A 19,173-nucleotide genomic window follows, 5' to 3' on the forward strand; every position below is an offset into this window, starting at 1 on the left:
CTTAATTCTGTTATCACAGAGGCGTCACTGACGAGCTCGGCCTTGGCCAGCAGAGGGTCTGTCTTGGAGCTGGTGCCATTGGCTGGGTCAGACATGGGGGAAGCCTCTGGCAACTTCTCACAGAAGCCAACCCTGTGCCCCGCTGCACTACCAAAACCTGGCCATGCAAACCCAATACACAATCACTAGCTGTATGTACTAGGAAAAGGTCTTCTGCAGAGACATTGCTTGAGTAGAAATGGCAGTGCAGATACGCGTGTATAGGCTGGGACAGAACTGCAGACTTTGAAAGAGGCTGGTATTTCAGCAGTTACAAATTGGTAGTATAAAATCAATCCCTTTGAGACTTCAGTAGTGAAAGCGTAAAGTGGAATAAAATAAGGTGAGGATATATTAATATAAGGAAAGCGCAAAATAATATTTAATATCTGTAAGTGGAAAAAGTTACATTGGTAGACCTTGCAAAATGCTACTGTTTCGTTTTGTTTTTTTTAATAATTGCTTTTGGAAATATGCTCTATTAGTGCAAAGTTTCCTTTGCTTGGCTCTGACTCAGTTTCTGATGAAGTTTAAGATCACTTGTACCTTTAAATCATGATTGATTCACTCTATTCTTACTGATCAGTTTTGGATTTTTCTTAATTTGAAATGTAATTCATACTATAATGTTCAGCAATCTCCATCAAACAAGAGTATGATAGAATTGCAAAACTCTGAAGCAAAATAAGAGGCTAAAAAGTTACTTTGCCTTTATCTGCTTGAATTTAATTGCATACTTAAACAAATAAAAAACTGCTTAATGCTGTATGTGACTAAGCGCTGAAGGAATTTTCCTAAAGGAGAGGTGAACTTTCTCTGCAATATGGTCTTCAAAGTCAAGACTGGATGCATTTGTAAACTGGCAAAGAAAGGAGTTCAAAGAGAAATTCTTAGCTGAGATAGTTCCCATTGCTTATACAGGACATGTGGCTAGATAATAATGCTTAAAATCAATAATATTTTTTTAATTCATATTTTAAATTGCACTTGCATATTTATTAAACATAACTTAATAATTTAGAGTAACCACTTTATAGTATGTGAGTTGAAAATAGTTTTCACCTAAATGTTATGTGAGACATTGTGTGGAATTGCAGTTGGATGGGCAGTTTTATACAGATTGAGCATGATGTGTTACACAAATAAACATGCCAAAATATAAGACAGTAATACATTCTTGAGGTATGGTATTAGATCTCATTAAATATAGACCTTGAAATTAAAAAAAAAAAAAAAGGTTTTTTTTCTGAGGTTTCAGAGGAATTGCTGTGGAAATTACTCTGCCAAAAATGAGAATTTTTCTCATTTGGTGAGCTTTTTCAGCCATTGCTGTGGTACTGTATTTGCACAAGTAAAACCAGGTAGCTAATCTATAAAAGAAATACAAATTGTTAACCTTTCTTGGATCAATGTAGGCAGATTTTTATTGGACTCTTTAGAAGTTAAAAGGGTAGTATTAGTATACACTGAAATATTAAAACCAAACCCTATTTCTGTGAAATGGCAAAAAAAAAAATATAAGTCTTTTGATAAATACAGTTGGAAGGTGATTCTCTTTATTTCCAAAATTTTCTGAAGAACAAAAGAATAGGAAAAATTAGAAGATGTCTAAGCGTGTCAAGAGTTAGCTTACCAATTTTAATGTATATCATAAAAAGGTGGGTTTTAATGTTAATAACCTCTTAATTGCAGGAGGAGGAACTGGAAGCCCAGATTTCATTTCTACAAGGACAACTAAACGACTTGGAAGCCATGTGCAAATATTGCGCAAAGATGATGAACACCCATCTTGGTAAGTACAGTACCCTGTGTTAACCTGTAAATCTTTGCAAAAGCTCTTTTCATGTTTGTGTTAGAACTAAAATAATATTTATGTACTGCAGTGCATATTATTTTATAAGTCATGAAGAAGATTGAATTGATGCACCCAGTTGTTCTATCAGGTGCTGCCATTAACTGTATCTTTATACTATCATACTATTAAAGTTGGGAGTGTGATAGCCACTGATGATGCTAAAAAAAAAAATTAGAGGCATTTTGGCACAGATGCCCTTTGTCTGTTCTTAAGATTTCTTGGATTGTAAGAGACATGCTGGAGCTCACAGCATATGAGTTTATGCTTTTTAAGCCCGTTTGCAGATTGACAGTCCCAGAATGATACTTGATGCCTGCAGTGATATTTGTATAAAATTCATATACTTTCATTAAATGCTTCACAATCTATTCTGATCACCTTCAGTATGTAAAAATGTGTTACTAGAGACTGGCTAATTTCTAATATTTTGCTCAGCCCAGGAGAAATGTATTAAGATAGAAGTCAACACATTTGGAACAGAATCATCGAAGACTCCAAGCTAAAATTTGACTTAATATATTGCCAAGACAAATCAGATAAACTAAACAAAAAGCTTCAATCAATTCTTTGATAAAAGCAGCATTTTTAAACTGTTTTAAACTGAACTCCAAAAGTTAGTGTATTTAGATATGTGAAAAGGCACTGTTAATAAATCAGGGCACAACTGCAATAATTTTAAGGGTTATTTATAGCCTGCAACATCTAAGCAAAATAAATTACAGCTGAATATTTCATTGGGTAGAACCAAGTATGTGATACCTAAGTTTGCCAGGTCAAAACGATCAGATGTGAAAGTCATATTATACTTGTATTTTCATTTTCTTTTATGTGAGTGTTTTAGTAGCCACTGCTATGAGCCTAGGAGAAGCTATAAATACTGTGTTATTTGAAAGTTTAGAATCACAGCCTTCAAAAGCCAATTGCAAACCTTTAACCACACCAGCTTTAGTCTGATGTATTGTATTGCTTCTGTGAGGGTATATGAGCAATGATGAGACCAAAAGGACCCAAAAGGGATAAATTATTAGCTACTCAAATGATGGGGAAAAGATTACTGTGTCAAGAAGAAAAGCTGAAGTTTCTTTCCTCTAGGAAAGAGGGCAAGGATTGTTTAGCAGGGGTATCAGTTCAAGTGCAAGCAAAAGCATTTCACCAACTATGGCTCTGGACTAGAGATCAGAATAAACCCACACAACAATACTTGAGGTAGTCTGCCTTTCGGCACCGGATCCATGAGGAGAAAGCAAAAGGTTGTGATAGTACCCAGGTGTTAAATTATTTTTCCCAAATATATTAGAAACTAAATCATTTAGGACCAATAGTCTCCCAAGAGCATCATGGTGTGGTTTGTTACTCTTGCAGGACACGGGAAGGCATCCCCTATACAGCTTTGGCTGCGGGGCTGCCCCAAGTGCATCATGGCGCTCCTGCAGTGCTCTCAGAGCATTCTAGCCTAGTTTCTTCTAAGTCCCACTCCCTGTATTTCTTCACAATATTCTTGCATGTCTTGTCAATATTATGGGCTATTAACTTTGTCAATTTGGGTTACACTAATGGATTTAAATTCTATAGAGATTAACAGTAACGTGCGATAAACAGAGCACAAGAGAGACTGAGATACCACCAACCTTCACAGCTTCTGCACTTGTAGCAAACTGATGAGGTTAGGTATCTTCAAATCAGCCAGCAGATGATCCACAGGAAGGCAGGAAAAAACCCACCAGGATTCTTGCTGGTGCAAAATCCCTTCTGACCTGAATTCTCTCCATCACGTTCATCACCAGCATCGCGTAGTGATCTGAGCAGCGCATGCCAGCAGGCTGTCCAAGAAAATGGATTCTCTGTGTCATCACAGAACACTCCCTGAGGATTATTTCCAGTGTCCATCCGCTGCTTGGGGCTCTAGGGAATGGCAGCAAAATAAAACTCAGAGCTGTCCTGGTTTTTAGCTGGAACAGAGATGGGTTTCTTTTTAGTAGCTAGAATAGTGCTGTGTTTTGCTTTCAGCCTGGGGTTTGTTAGGAGAGAAACGCTGATAACACACCAGTGTTTGCATTTGTGTCACTGAAAGTGAAAGACTTTGTGTTTTGTTAGTCTACAAGCACAAGATCTAAGGGGGAGAGGAATATTTAAATTAATAAATTAAATTGGCACTTGGGTATGCCAATGGGATATTCCATATCATATCACGTCATGTCCACTGTATTAGTGAGGGTCTCCTTTTGTCTCTCTCTGGCTTTTGCTCAGGCTTTCGTTCTTCCGGGATTGCGGTTCTGGTTCGGGATTGTCGCTCCTCCAGGATCGTTATCTGGGAACGGGCTGGGCTTAGTCAGCGGGTGGTGAGCAGTTGCACTGGGTATCACTCATTTGTATATTTTGTTACTGTTATCATCATCACTATTATTTTAATATTAGGGGGGTTTTAAGTTTTCTTTTATTTCTATTATTAAACTGTTCTTATCTCAACCTACAAGCCTCCTAATCCTTGCCCCCCAATCCTCTCCCCTATGCCCTGGAGGTGGGGGGGAAGTGAGTGAACTGGTGTTGGCTGCTGGCCATTGGCAAGCCCAGTGAAACTATCACAAGAGCATATCTGGTCATTTCTGGGTTAAGGCAAAAGTTAGCAGCAGCTGCTACTGCACCTGGTCTGACTCTCCCCCAAGTATCTTTTACCCGTGAAAATTGCTTAATTTCAGACACCGCAGAGCAGATAGTGATGAGGTATATCACTCCTCTTGTAATCTGTCAGGACACTTAACTTCAAGGATATTACTTCTTCCCTTGAGGCTGACTTTTTCTGACTTCATCACCCAGCTTTTGATTCTTATATTATTCTTGATAGCAAGGTTGAAAATCCTCATTTAACTTACCTAAACACAAGTGATTAGGCAATCTCTCAACACTGTGTTTGCTAGGTAGGACACTTTCAGATTCATTTTATAGGGGTTACTTTTTAGAAAAAATCATTTTTGTGGTCTTTTGTTGAATTCTTCAGGGTTTTCATATGCCTTTTGAAGTGGGTTAATCAGATCAGGATATGCTGTAACAGCACTGGGCTCAGCAAAGTGGCTACTTAGCAAAGGGAAGGTCATCTCTCTACTTTTATGTGGCATTCCTCTTTTTAAACATTTTTAATACAGCATCACATTAGTGTTCTTCGATACAGTGATAGGTTGAGGTGATAATCCATTATGACCTTTAAAATTTGGTGAATCACAGCTTTCTAAATAGAGAATTTCATCCTGTAGGCAAAATCAGGAAATGTTTATTTCCATATGTGTTCCTTGCATGTGATTATATTAAAATTCACTCCTTGTCATTTGGCTTTTTAGCTGAATAATTCAGGCAACTCTGCAATGTACTGTATTCTTCTACCACTCTAACTGCAGATGTAGCCATCACACATTTAATAATTGTCTAAATTATTGATAAAAACATAAGGATATGTAAAATTTGATGATCTTTCCAGAACTATTCCTTTTACAAAGAGTAAGATAACATTTTAAAGAATTACCAATAAGTGAGGGTTTTTTGGGTTGTTATTTTTTAGTCTAAGGCCTCCCTTTTAAATTTGATAGTTTAAGAGTCTTATCTAAAAAAAAAAAAAAAAAAAAATCAAATTGACATTTCAAACAGTTTTTTCATGCGTTATTATTCAGCCAATATTATTTTTTCCTGTATTGATTGTGTTATACTTGCAGGTCACTTTTTAACAAAACAATACAAGTTAAATATGAGCCAGCCATGTGCTCCTGTGGCCAGGAAGGCTAATGGTATCCTGGGGTGCATTAAGAAGAGTGTGGCCAGAAGGTTGAGGGAGGTTCTCCTCCCCCTCTGCTCAGCCCTGGTGAGGCCCCACCTGGAGTACTGTGTCCAGTTCTGGGCTCCCCAGTACAGGAAGGACATGGAACTCATGGAGTGTGTCCAGCGGAGGGCGACTAAGATGATTGAAGGATGGGAGCATCTTTCATATGAGGAAAGGCTGAGGGAGCTGGGCCTGTTCAGCCTGGAGGAAAGACAGCTCAGAGGGGATCTGATTAATGTTTATAAATATCTAAAGGGAGAGTGTCTAGAGGACAGGGCCAGACTCTTCTCATTACCACCCAACAATAGGACAAGAAACAGTGGGCATAAACTGCAGCATAGGAAGTTCCACCTGAACATGAGGAAGAACTTATTTACTGTGAAGGTGACTGAGCACTGGAATAGGTTGCTCAGAGAAGTTGTGGAATCTGCCTCCATGGAGATATTCAAAACTGCCTGGACAAAATCCTGGTTCATGAGCTCTAGGAGTCCCTGCTTGAGCAGGGTGGTTGGACTAGATGACCTTCAGAGGTCCCTTCCAACCCCAACCATTCTGTGATTCTGTAATTATAAAAATGCATATACAGTGACCATTCACCGCAGAATTATTTAATTGGCACTATAAATTAGAATGTCAAACAATTAGAGAATGTTCTTTTTGCAATTTCCAGTTAAACAATTCAGAAATTTTTGGCCATCTTTTCTCAGGTTCTTTTCCTTACAGGGGGGATCCTGATGACACTCGGGGGCAGTTACTTCATTAGAGAGATTTCATGTGTCATAGCTCAGAAATGATAAAAATAACCATGAAGTCATTTATTCTCTTTTGGATCCCTAGCAATTTATAGTCTATTTATATCAAATTAAATTATTCCAAATGTCTTTTTATACGATGTCTTTTTAGAAAATAGTTTTGTTTAATTAAAAACTTGGACAGAATTCTCGCCTTTGCCTTATAATGATACCACATCTCTTTACCAAGAACACTGTATTTCTGCAAGTTTCAGTAGATACCTGCTAATTCCGCCTTTTGTTTGCATAGAGCATGAGAAAAGACCAGAGGGACAGAACAACAGTATTTATTTTGTTCATATATTCAAACATACTTTCATTAAATGTGTATCTCCTTCCGTAAATAAACCACACAGTGTTACCACACAGCAACAACATAATTAACTGCTTGTAATATCAGGGAATGTTACCATGGGAATGAATTATGGTTCCAAAATATTACTACTTAGCACTATGTGTAGAAATTAGAAATAGATTTTTGATTATGAAAAATGGAGGAAAGACATTCTGTGATCTTTGTCTTTCTCTTAGGGCTGTGCGTTAGAATTTTACTTTTCTTGCCTCTCTCCCTTAACCATTAAAGAACTGCAAAGGTAGAATGCCCTTTAATGCCTCCAAGGACAAATCTTGACATTTTTATACGTAGAATGGCCAGACAGAAAAGCAGATTTTACTTCTGTTCCCATCCTTTTTCACAATCTTGTCATAGCTTTCAAAAAAAAAAAAAAATCCTGTGTTCAATTTTTCCATTAATGAAATGAAGATACATCCAATCTTGCAAGCCTGTCCTGTGGCTTTGTTCGCAATATAGATGCAGAATATTACTCAGCTGATAGTGAAGAAGTATAGTTGCCATAGCTATTACTGCTCCAGTGTCATCACAGGTACATTTTCTTCATGTTACTTTTTCACATACACTGCCCTTTTTCAGGAAATAATATTGTCCCTGGTGCATTCAGCAATATGGTAATGTTCTTAAGCATTTTTCTTTCTTCTGAGGTACTTTTGTGTTAGTGCACATAAATACCTGAAGGCTCAATGATTCAGAAAGCTGAAATATACCAGTTAAGTATTACAATATTATAGCCTGTCATAATGTTATTTACTTTTTGAAGAATTTTTATTGTTTCCTCCCTTCTTTCTCTATGTGGAAAGAAAAGCATCAAGCTAGCAAGTGCCTTCAGAGCAATATTTTCCTTGGTAAATGTGACCTCTATCTGATGTCTTAGAGCAGATAATGAATAATTTGTCTGAGACATGCACCCAAACATCACTCAAAAGGCCCCACGGTACTGCTGTCAGGCTCCTCACTTGTCCTTCACATTTGACATGGAACTGAGTCTGAGATGTGAGTTCAACATAAAGTCAATTTCGAGAGTCTCAAAGAGCAAAGCTTCATTATGTCCCAGGCTCAAGCCAACACAGTGCTGTTAAATGACAGTTCAAAAATGGCACTGCCATCTGACACCTGCTGCTATTCTCGTCTCTTTAGGGTTTGGGGCATATCAGCACTGGCCTAGGATTAAGCCACAGTCTCTTAACAAAGAGTAAATCAAAACCCTGGAGAATTATCAATCCTCCATAGGCGAGTACTAGTATGAGAGATTGTGAAGGACGTTTATGATCTTGCCAGTTTTGTTCCGGAGAGAAAAGTGTTGAATTTTAAAATGTCATCTGTTTATAAGGGACAGGAACCAATCCATCACTGTTCTCTAAGACAGAAGAACCTACCATTTGTTTCCAACAAAGACATAGTTTCAGACCTCCAAGTATATGAAAGTTTACCAAATAATTACACATGTAGTACAGGAAGTCCTTTTCATGAGAGGCAATTTAAAGGAACATTGGTTCAGTATTAACTTGGATATGGGGATCTTTATATGGAAACTATTATTTTTTGATGGGCAATTTATCAGGTTATGAAAGCAGAGATACTAAGGTCATTCCACGCTTTCTTTTGCTTAAGGGAAGCACTATGTAAATGCAGAAGGTTGCTTCCCCAGCTAGCTGAGATTCAGAAGCAATTTATCTGCTTTCTCACTGCATAGAGCCTCAGCTAATAAGCCCTGCAGACTCCTACCAGCTCTGCAAAGAGGTAGCTCACAGAGTTCTGCACAACACCCTAGAAATATGTGCAAAGGTACCCTATTATACAGGAGAAACATAAGTCTGCCTGGTTTTATTAACTTCATCTTTGTACTGGTGTTGCTAAACTTGAGACAACTGCTAGAGAGATGTTCAGCTGGGTCTCAGAAATACGTTGCTCAATATGCAGGGCTTTAAATAAATCTCTTGGATTGGAGGCAACATCATTAACATCTCTAAGCTCCGACATGCGTCTAGTAAGTTTATGCTTAAGCATGCTGGCTGCTCTAAGCCAAAGCAAATAAATCTTTCTCTGAGCTACCTGTGCAAGGCTGGTTGGGTTCTCCTTGCGGTGCATTTTCTAATGTGACTTCTGCTGTCTGTGATATGTTGCTATGTCCTTCACCAGTGTTCCATCGTACATCTCCACCCCTCCAGTGTGGATTATGGATGGGATGTGGAAAGATGAAATTTTCATCCCCCATTCTTGTAAACACCACTGTCATTCTGCCACTGAAATGACACACCAGATCTCGGCTTTCGTAGGTTGCCTGTAGATAACTGTACATATTTACAAAATGCCCAGAAGTTATGGCATCACAGTAACAAAAAAAATGAAAGTTAGTCTTCTGAGAGCTCTTTGGGTGGGATCACAGCATGTGTCCCTGCCACAGCCATCAGGCAATGCTGGCAGTTATGAGATTCATTGACACGCTGCCTGACATCTCCCAGATAACGTCCTTTAGTAGTCAATGCAGTTGTTACAAGGATGTATTTCATTATTAAGATCACTTGCAGTGGGGGAGGGAGAGGAGAAAGTTGACTTAGTTGCTCATTATTTAGGGGCTGACATATTGCTCGATATAGATCTGGATGCAGTACTTGTTAAATTTATGAAAGAGGGTACTGAATTCTTGTTTTATGTATCGTGTGATGAGATGAAAGGTTATGACATTTTTGTAAGGATAAAGTGAAATGAAAATTATTCTGCTACTCTAGATTGAAATGAAATACTTTAGTATTTGTTGAGGAAGTAAGTGCATTAAATGAGTTTTCTTATGCTTGGGACATAAAACCCAGTGTGATTAGAAATGCTTCTAAGTAAAAAAGGCCACATCAAACACAGCTCCATGAGACTAAGGGGATTGCTCATTTGGTTAAGAATAACGATGTAAAGTAACCTATAAAACCAGCTTATAAATAAGTAACATTAATAAATTTATTAAACTGAATACAGGAATGGTTACTTGGAAACGAATATTTATTGTATAACATGACTTTCAGACTCTCTCTTCTAGTCATGCTATGTATATATATGTAGGAAGAATAAAAGTGTAATTCTTCATGCTCCATGAATTTAAACTACCTTTTTGTTCCCTTGAGGGTAACTCTTTAAGGTCAAAAACACACAGTTCATCTGATAGAGAGCCGTTTTCTTTATACAACTGTGCCAATCCTCAAAGTCCAGCTGTGGTAGGCACCTACAAACCCTTTCATCCTGGCAGTCTGGATGAAAAGAAGATTAAAATGATGAAGCTTACACACCCTGTCATTACTTAAACTAACACCTTTCTCTGCTGGTTTCAGCAAATTCTTGTCACGGTGTTTACTGCCACTGGTTTCTTGCTTGCTTCCATTTGTGTGATGAACATCTCCATGCTGCTGACAGCCACTGACAATCCATCCTTTCCTTCCCAGTGTCTCTTAGGCAGTAATTTCTCTTCAGTCAGCTTTAGAGGAATAAAACCTTGGCAGGAGCTAAATTCCAGCATGACTGAAATGCTAATTTCCCCATTATTTCCAAAATGATCTTTGGTATTATTATAGCTGAACCTTAACATAGTTACTGTTTTGCTTATTAGTATTTTCAAGTTCCACCCTCAATTTAAATCATTATAGCTATGCTGTAACCAACCAGGTGAGCCAGGCCATATGTGATACATTTCTTTTGCTCAAACAAAATAGTTTGAATTTATATAGTGAAGTTTATAGATCACCCCCATTCCTTCTTCCCTGCCTCCTGGAAACACTTCAAGTGAGTGTCTTTGCTACATCAACCTCTCTCCTTGAACAATTGTCATCAGGGTGATTGTGGCACTTGTAGTCTTTAGTTTTGATGCTTTAGCTTTTCTTCCAGGTTACAATAGCTGTAGGAAACATGCTATTCACTGAGCAACAGCCACAATAACTATGTTAGTAACATGTATGTATTATCTTCTGGGTCAGTATCAATTGTTTCCATTGATGTTTAGTTCACCTCAGAAGCAAAAACTATCAGACTTAAATCATGGGTACTCCATTGGATTTTAGTCTGAAATAACTTGCAACATCCTTTTTTTCTGAATGACAGCACAGTTTCACCAGCTTTATAGCACACAAAAGTGTGACTGGTTTTTAATTGGGAAATGTAAACTGACCTTTTGCATGCAGTATTTTAACCAATAATTGTCCAGTATATTGGTATTTACATAGGCAAAACTTGCACGGCCTAAAATCAACACACACCCTCAATACAAGTTATTCAGTTATGGTTATTAAATATCACTTAACCAGGTAAATATTTAAACAATTTAATGTTGATGTACCCAATCCAAAATGTAGAATTTGTCTGAGGAGTTAATGTACATTCTTTGACCCTCCTTCTTTCAAGAATAAAGTATGCAACAGTAGCCTTTTATAAGAAAGTCTTTACAGTGGAAAAGAGCATAAATGCAACAAGGCATACTTATCTTGCACACAGAAATAACCAGATGCCTAATACTTTAACATCACATGTGTTTCTCCACAGAGGTCAAACGCTAAAGCTAACTGGAATGAAATAATTTGTACACTTAATTATTTCCATAAGTCTTCACCATAAGCAATTAGGTTGACAGCACAGCAGAAAGTAGTAACTGCAACAGTATTTTTCATACAGATAAGGAAAACTTTAAACAGTGATCAATTAAAGAAAAGTACATGGTGATATAATCAGAAGTATTTTGACCTACAGGTTGAGATAACATCATAATTCTGTACTGGAGAAAATGATCACACAGAAAGCTTTAAAAACAACTTTCACAGTTTGTTGTTGTTTCTTCTGTATATGACGTGCATCACAGAAAATCCCTTAAAATGGAATTTCAGGCATTTATGGATGTTTGCTTTCAAAACTCTCAATCTATCCATGTTTTTATGTTGCATTTACCACAATGGTACTGTTTGTAAAATCAGGAATAGTTTTAATGAGTTCAGCCGTACAAGAAGTAGAAAACCTTACATTTTCGAAATCTCTACATGGTCTACAATAACTGGCTTTTACACAACGACAGCAATTTTAAGGTGTAATGTCTGCAATCTGTTGCAGTATGAAGGAATTGTTTAGATCATAAGGAAGTGAAAATGTATAGTTTCCCCTTAGGAAAGCTTTCAATTTCTTACAGCTATTAAGTTTGTCACTTACGCAGAACAAATTCTCATTTGCTTCTCACTTCTCACCAGAGTAATTTTTCTATTTCTAGTGAATGTAAACAGCAACAGAAAGAGAGCAATTCTGCAAAAGGAGAGAGAGAAAAAAAACTTGCTTTGAAATTTAAGAAAAATATGTTGCTTGGAGGTGCTCAGAGGCTGGTGATCCTAGTAGGTGTTTGCAGTCATGGATAAAGAGTTTTAGTGAGCAGAATGGAGATAGGGGAGTATGAAGCACATGACGTTTATACAGATGTCATTTGTCTTAACAATGATCAGCACTATACATTCATGTAAGTAGTGTGGGATGGTACAGTCTATCATCACCATCAGGGCCTAAATTTCCCCAAGAAAATTAGTTCTGGATAGGAGGAGCATGCTTTGTCACCTGCTGTGGGAGGTATGGTGTCCGTGCTTTTATATTCTCTTTGAAAGCACAGGATGTCTGGGAATACACTCCTGTCCTGGTACACCTTGGTACTGACACCATCATCCAGTATATGTTAAGCATGATTTGCTTAACATATGTAAATTAGAGTTCATAGTTAAGAGCTGATCTAGCCTTTGGCCACGGGATGGACAAAATGACTTCATGACACAAACTCATTTTCTCAACATTTGCAGTTTCTGTGCATTGCTATGAGTTGATGGTTGTTGACTTTTTGCCGCATATTTTTTGGATGTCACAAGCATTACCACACATTAAATATTGATCAATATTGATTTCAAGGCCAGCCTGGATGAGGCTTTGAGCACCTTGGTCTAGTGGAAGGGGTCCCTGCTCATGACAGAGGGGTTGGGACTAGATGATCTTTAAGGTCCTTTGCAACCCAAACCATTCTATGATTCTATGATTGATAAAGTGTTGCTGTTGCACACAACACAAGCATGTGAATCAGAAGTATATACTATACTATACAAATCCATATATGTAAATATGTAAATATATTCAAGAATGCAATACTTCAAAAATAATTTAACACTTCACATTTTTAAGATCCTTAAAATCTTTAACACTGAAAAGTTGCTAAGTAAGCGATGCTTTTAGTATAATGCTTAATTGTCACAATAAGAGTTGGCACTTACAATAAGATAAATGAAAGTTGGGCTACTTAGTGATGTTGCCTTCGTCAACACTTAGATCACAAACTCTATAGATTGAGAAGTAAATTTAACTCCTGACATTTGTATTTTTGGTTCTGTAAAGAAAATGCAGTATTTGGAAACATCCTGAGTTGCATTCTTAAAGAGCAATATCACTATGTCATACTGTGTAGTCTTTCTAGAAAGGTCACAAACTATTGTTAAGTTCTAGATTTTATGTCAAATTACTCCAAGTCCAATCCGGTCCAGGTACAAAGGAAGTATTTATTGTGAAAAGAGAGAAAAATTGGTTATCAGATGGTTATCCATTCATCTTTCCAGCTTTCTAATGTTAGTGAAAAAGCAGTCTGGTTCTCGCCAGTATTCTGTGCAGGAAATGTGGGAAGCGTATTCTATAAACCTTGATTTCATAAAAACAGTCACAGAAAAGGACAGGAATATGAGTCCAGAGAGTTGACTGTGCCTTCACATCTACAGGAAAAATACTTTCTTCTTTTGGGAAATTAAAGAGGTGAAGTAATACACTCAGCTCTCCCCTTACTGCTGCACTGCCTTGGCAAGGAGAAGGGACTTCTGCATTCTGCGTTTGAGCCGTCTTCTCAGTGGTGGAAAGAAGTGTGAAAAAAAGTCAGTTTAACATGAGTCTGGTACTGTCGATTGTTCACAAGTGATTGATCAGGAACTGGTAGTAGAAAGGCAGTATTCATAATAAAGCTTGCATCTCTTTCGAGTTAGCTCCTCTCAGCAGGAGTCATCTTCCTGGAAAGGCCCCACAGAGACGGGCTTAAAATAGAAATCAGTAGGAGAGAGATGCACTGCAAAAAGGCATTGGTACAGGAGAAAACAAAGAACCTAAGAGAACATGGATGTTAAAGTTATTCCTAGGTTCAGTTTTCTCCATCTCCATCTGATTTTGTGTCAGTATAAAGTTCAGTCCATGTTGTGCCTCCATCCCACCAGGCTGCAGCTCTGCCTATCTCCTGCTTCTCTGGTGGAAGGGAAGAGGTGCAGGTCAGTCTTCCAGATGGACAGACATGAAGGGATGCCTGAGAGGACCTTGTCTACAGCACACTAGTTTTCCCACTCATTTAACACAGCTCTGGGTGGGTTTCTTGCAGAATCTGTATTGACTGCATGCAAAATTTTCAGCGGAAGTTAGTTTACTTAATCAGCCTCTAAAATAATTAGGCCAAGCCTAACAGCTTTTCCACATCCAGAGAGGAAAGTTTTGAACAGCCCCTTTCCATGCCTCTGGAACTCAGCAGTGACTGCCCACACCATCATACAATATGTAGCAGTTCAGTCATCAAAGAGAATAAGCCTTCTCCAATTTGCCTGCTAGGAGCTGCTGTGGATTATTTTACTCTTTCATCTTTGCACAGAGGATGGTCTCATGTCTTCAGTTTAAATTTTAGAAATTAGAGAGAAGAAATAGAAATCTTTATTTTTTTAAATAAATGCTTCTACAGTGAGTTTTCATGGGAACTTACAATTTGAGATAACTGTAAGAGCAAGAAATGAAAAATCCATTTCATCTTAAATATTTAGCTGTTTCAGCTAGCCTGTTGCTATGCAAATCACTACATTGTTTTTCTATATTTTGTAAAAAAAGAAAAACAGAAATGCAGTCATCTATGTATTTTTCCTCTAGTTATAGTTGGCTTTAAAGTATATCAAGGCAGCTGATCATAGTTTCGCTTAGTATTGATTTACTGGTCTAATATCTATAAAACTTAAATAAATCTGTTCATTTGACAAGAAGTACTCACAATGCTAATCAAGGCATCCCTTGGATTGTGAGTCTTGTTTGAGGGCAGCTGTAATAGTAGAAAGGATTGCTGACTTTTGAAGAGAACAACTGGTTTTATAGTTCCTGTATTTGTGAGGCTTAGTCAAGAGTACACTTAGAGGATGACAGTTCGTTTTGTGAAAGTTAGAGGTTTGTTAGTACTATGTTGAAACAAATCCAGAATTGTGTAATGTCTGTCTGGGATCCCTTACATCTCACAGCAGTGCTCCAACCACCAGGTGACAGGTTGCAAAATTCACCTCTTGTTTTCTTCTGGTAAGAACTTCACTGAAACAGAAATATTTTCTTTTTCTCCAGAAAGCATTTGGCATCAGCTCAATGAAATCTTGCTGAAAGAAAAAAACAAAAAAAAGGTAGCCAGAAATATTTGACCTTAGTTTCCCAAGTACCATAAGATTTTGTTAACTTTTTAATAACAGCTATCCCAATAGGATAGATATTTATAGCTTATAATCAAACAGGAATCGCTTTTGAATAATCTAGAAATCACATAATCAATTTGTTTGATTCATCAGATCAATGTTTGGGTTTTTTTACAGGTAGGAAGGTGTTTTCAGTTCCTAATTGATATCTTCAGGGTTTTTAAAAAAAAGGTAGTTATTATTTTATTTTAAAAAAATTAACTCTGTGAGGTACTGATATAAAGCATCAGATAAGGAAAAAATCAGTACATGGCCAATTCATTTATATACATAAAGCACTTCTATGAAGGAAGAATAGTCAAAGGATACATCTCAGCTTAATATCAAAGTCTTTCAGCAATATCATACCAAATATGCTTCCTAGCACTATTAACAGAGCTAGTGTTTTAATTTAAAAGTATTCACAGTTAGAAAGGTAACTTTTGAGATAGAGAAGGGTAAAATAAAAACCCTTTGTCTTCACTTGAGAGCTCAGTTTCCCATTTCATCTCAGCAACGGAGTGCCCTGTGAGGTCCCCCAGTAGTGAGAAGAGGTTTGGATGACAGTCCCTCAGGTGAGGACAGCTGAGTCCCTGACACAGCCATTCACAGGAGTGCAGCTGCGGAGGTACCTACCGAGTCGCTTGCCATCCCTCCTCATCGTCCCACCTCTGCTTCCAGTCCACATGGATCGTGAAGGGTCGTCTCAGCAGGAGAATGTGATTGAAGAGGGACTCATGCAAAGTCACGTTGCCTGTATGCTTCTCTTGTCTAAGGAATTACTTTTTTAAAAAAATTATTTTTTTAGTTCCTCTTTACTCATTAGCCAGGTAAAAAGAATGAGGACTGATAAGTTGGGCTCCATACTTATCACTTATGTGGTAGGTAATAAACTCTGCATTCAAAATGGATGAGGGCAGTAGATTAGAAGCTATGTGAAGTTCAAGGGCAGTATTTAGAAGAAAGATCCATTGCCAGTTACACAGCGAAACCTTCATTCTGCTTCATTGTACTAGAGACAGACATCCCGATTTATGACCTTATGTCCTAAGTGTTGCTTAATGGGGGGGAGGAAGTGAGAAGTGGCTGATAACAGTGATTTGCATCTTGGAGCATTTTTCAGGGTTAAGTGAAAGGGTGCTCTTTGAGTCCAAAATAGTGTCTTAGAGCAAACTTTGAGTGGAATTTTTTCCAAAACACATTTTAGTGCTTTTAACTGATTAAAAATAATAGCTCCTATATATCCAAGGCATATGTCATACCGTACTTTAAAACTTAGCGCAAATTGAAGGAAAAATGTTAGAAATTCAACAGTTCAATATTAGAAAAGTTTGCTGTATTTCCAACCTTTTTTCTCTTCATCTTTTTTTCCCTGAAACAAATATTAAAATCTGGTATTAATTTTGCTAAAGTAAATATGTGATGATATGAATATTTTTATTAATTTTTACTGCTGGCTAACTATCATAGTTTATTCATAAGTTCTTAGAAATCTCTCAGTGAACTGGCTCTTCAAACATAGTTGCAGCTGGTTTTTGTAGCAATGATAGATTGTTTTCCATTTTTTTGAAATATGACTTATAAACATCTCTAAAGATCAGAAATAATAGTAGATTTTATCCACATCCTGTAGAATGCCTTTCAGCTTTTGTTTTCTTGCTCTTATATTCCTGATTTTTTTAGATTTCCCTTATTTGATCTTTAGCAGGTTGGAGATTTGTTTTGAATTATTTTCTTGGTCCATCTGCTTAGTCAGTATGCATACCTTAGTTTTTTAATGCACAGTTTTAATTTATGTGGAGATCAAACATTCTAGAAATGCTCTTCTTTCTAATGCTGCAAAATGGAAAAGACAGTTGAATTCAATGATTCAGGCTGTGATTAAGCATTGCTTTCCCACCTATGAAGACTTTGAACTTCTGATGTTTCAATTTCTGAACCTTTTAAAAGTAGGAAATCATACATTGTTTGTTAAACAGTGGAAATCAGGGTCTAAAGTATTATTTTATAAATAAATTTTAATATACTTTATTTACTGAATTGAGAAACCAGACAGTTTCAATGCAAAATATTTTAAAAAAGAGAGTAAAATGTTGAACTAATTATGCTTTCTCTCACTTCATGATGCTACATATTTGTGGAAAGATCTAGTTTTATATTATTGCTGACCTTCATAATGCATTGTCTTTCTGTTGTAAAATTTATACTAGACATTGTTCGATTTTACTACATTGCTGCAGGACACTGCTGCTGTTATATGGTAAATAATGAGTGCTAAATAATGTAAACATGGATCTCCTTGTTCAGAGAGGCTGCTTATGCCAAGCTGAATTATCTGACCCCTGCTGTTGCTCTTGACCTTGATCACACCACCTTTCATGAACTCTTGTAATCGATTGCCTTTCATGGCTTCAGCCTCTTTATTCCTTCTACTTTTCAGATTGCTTCTTTAGTGGTTTGTTTAGTGCTTAGGCTTGGATCCTTTCTCCTCTTTGCCCTTTCCATTCTTCATTCATACCCATTACTGATTTCTGGCCCCCACACAATTTAAAACATCTGTGTTTATATGTGGGTTTTAAATCCACCTCTCTACTTTTTAATCTTTATTCTTGTCCAGTCTACCACATCTCATTCTTTTGCTATTTATTCTGTAAACACAAAACTTAAGCCAAATTGCTCAGTGCTTTTACTTGAAACTTTATGTTGTGTCAAAGTTGGCAGCTTCATCGTATTCATCCTCGTCGACATAATCTCTGACAACAGTTTTGGCTTTTCACTGCTTCAGGCCCTGAACATGTAGGATGTTTTTAAAAACAAACAAATGTAATGCAGGTGTGGATTAATGGTACAAAGCTCTAATTGTGAAGCACCTGAGATACAGATATTCATGAGCAGCAAAGCATTGTTCCCAAATTAGCGTCACTGAGGGATTTAGGTTCAGCTCTGTGTATGTTGTACAGGAGTGGCACAAAAGAGCATCCTGTCATTTTCAGTTGACAGATACCATCACATTCTGTAAATCTGTCACTAGGAATCATTGCTGTTTTCTTAAAGAGGAGGAATGTAGGAGCCAGGAGGCCAGAGAAGGATCTGACATAGTTTGAAGAGCCTGCAGAGGTATTGGAGCTATAGTTTCTCTGGGCTGGTTTGGACTACAGCATTGCCTCGGATTTCCCTGACACAGGGGAGACCATCACAGCTCCAGCTCTGGTGTGTCAGCCAGCCTCCAGCCCTGACTCCTGCAAACACCTTATACCAGGTTATTGAAATGCAACCTTGGAGGACAGCACTGTAGGTGTGGAAGGCAAGTGTCTTCTGAAGTGACAGTACTGCTCTTTCTGTCAAATAAATTTTGCTCTGCCTTGGGTCTTTTATTTAAAAGAAGGGATTGGAAAAGGAAGAAAACTTTCAGTCTTTTTATAAAGAAGAGTATTCTAGCATCTGTAGTGGCAACAGGATTGAGATGAAGACTGCTGAGCTCCTGCCCTAACCCTTTCTGCAAGCTGCAGCAGATTCCTGTAAATGTTCTTGAGTTTTCTAAAGCATGTGTAGGCTCAAAGATGTGTGTAACTGTGTTAGCCACAGAGACCAATGTTTTCTCCTAGGGGCCAGCAGTAGCCAGAGTCCATTGGTGTGCTGGGGCAGTAGAAGTCCTGCAGCAGCACAGTGTTGCTGTTGCCTCCTGGCAGCAGTGCCAGGCTTGGGTTGGCCTCACCACCATGGCTAATAAGGTTGTCAGCCTATAGGTCTGTGTGCAAAATCGTGTTTTCAAGTCACAGGATTTTGTTTTGAGAGCCTAAGTCAGTGGTAAGTTGGGAACATGTTAGAGATTGTGT

General features: G+C 37.6%; 1 protein-coding gene across 1 annotated transcript in view; it reads left to right on the plus strand.

Moving 5' to 3' along the window:
• Positions 1-1,731: 1,731 nt before the first annotated feature.
• LOC104528503 (TBC1 domain family member 5-like) overlaps positions 1,732-19,173 on the plus strand; it is a gene marked incomplete at its 5' end in the record, with an annotated part of 24,536 nt that continues 7,094 nt past the window's right edge. Inside the window, one exon of the mRNA XM_010172531.1 lies at positions 1,732-1,831. Within this exon, the coding sequence (XP_010170833.1) occupies positions 1,732-1,831 (100 nt within the window). The remainder of the gene's footprint in view (positions 1,832-19,173) is intronic.

This window comes from Antrostomus carolinensis, unplaced genomic scaffold, assembly GCF_000700745.2.
Source record: "Antrostomus carolinensis isolate BGI_N321 unplaced genomic scaffold, ASM70074v2 scaffold5647, whole genome shotgun sequence".
Lineage (NCBI taxonomy): Eukaryota > Metazoa > Chordata > Aves > Caprimulgiformes > Caprimulgidae > Antrostomus > Antrostomus carolinensis.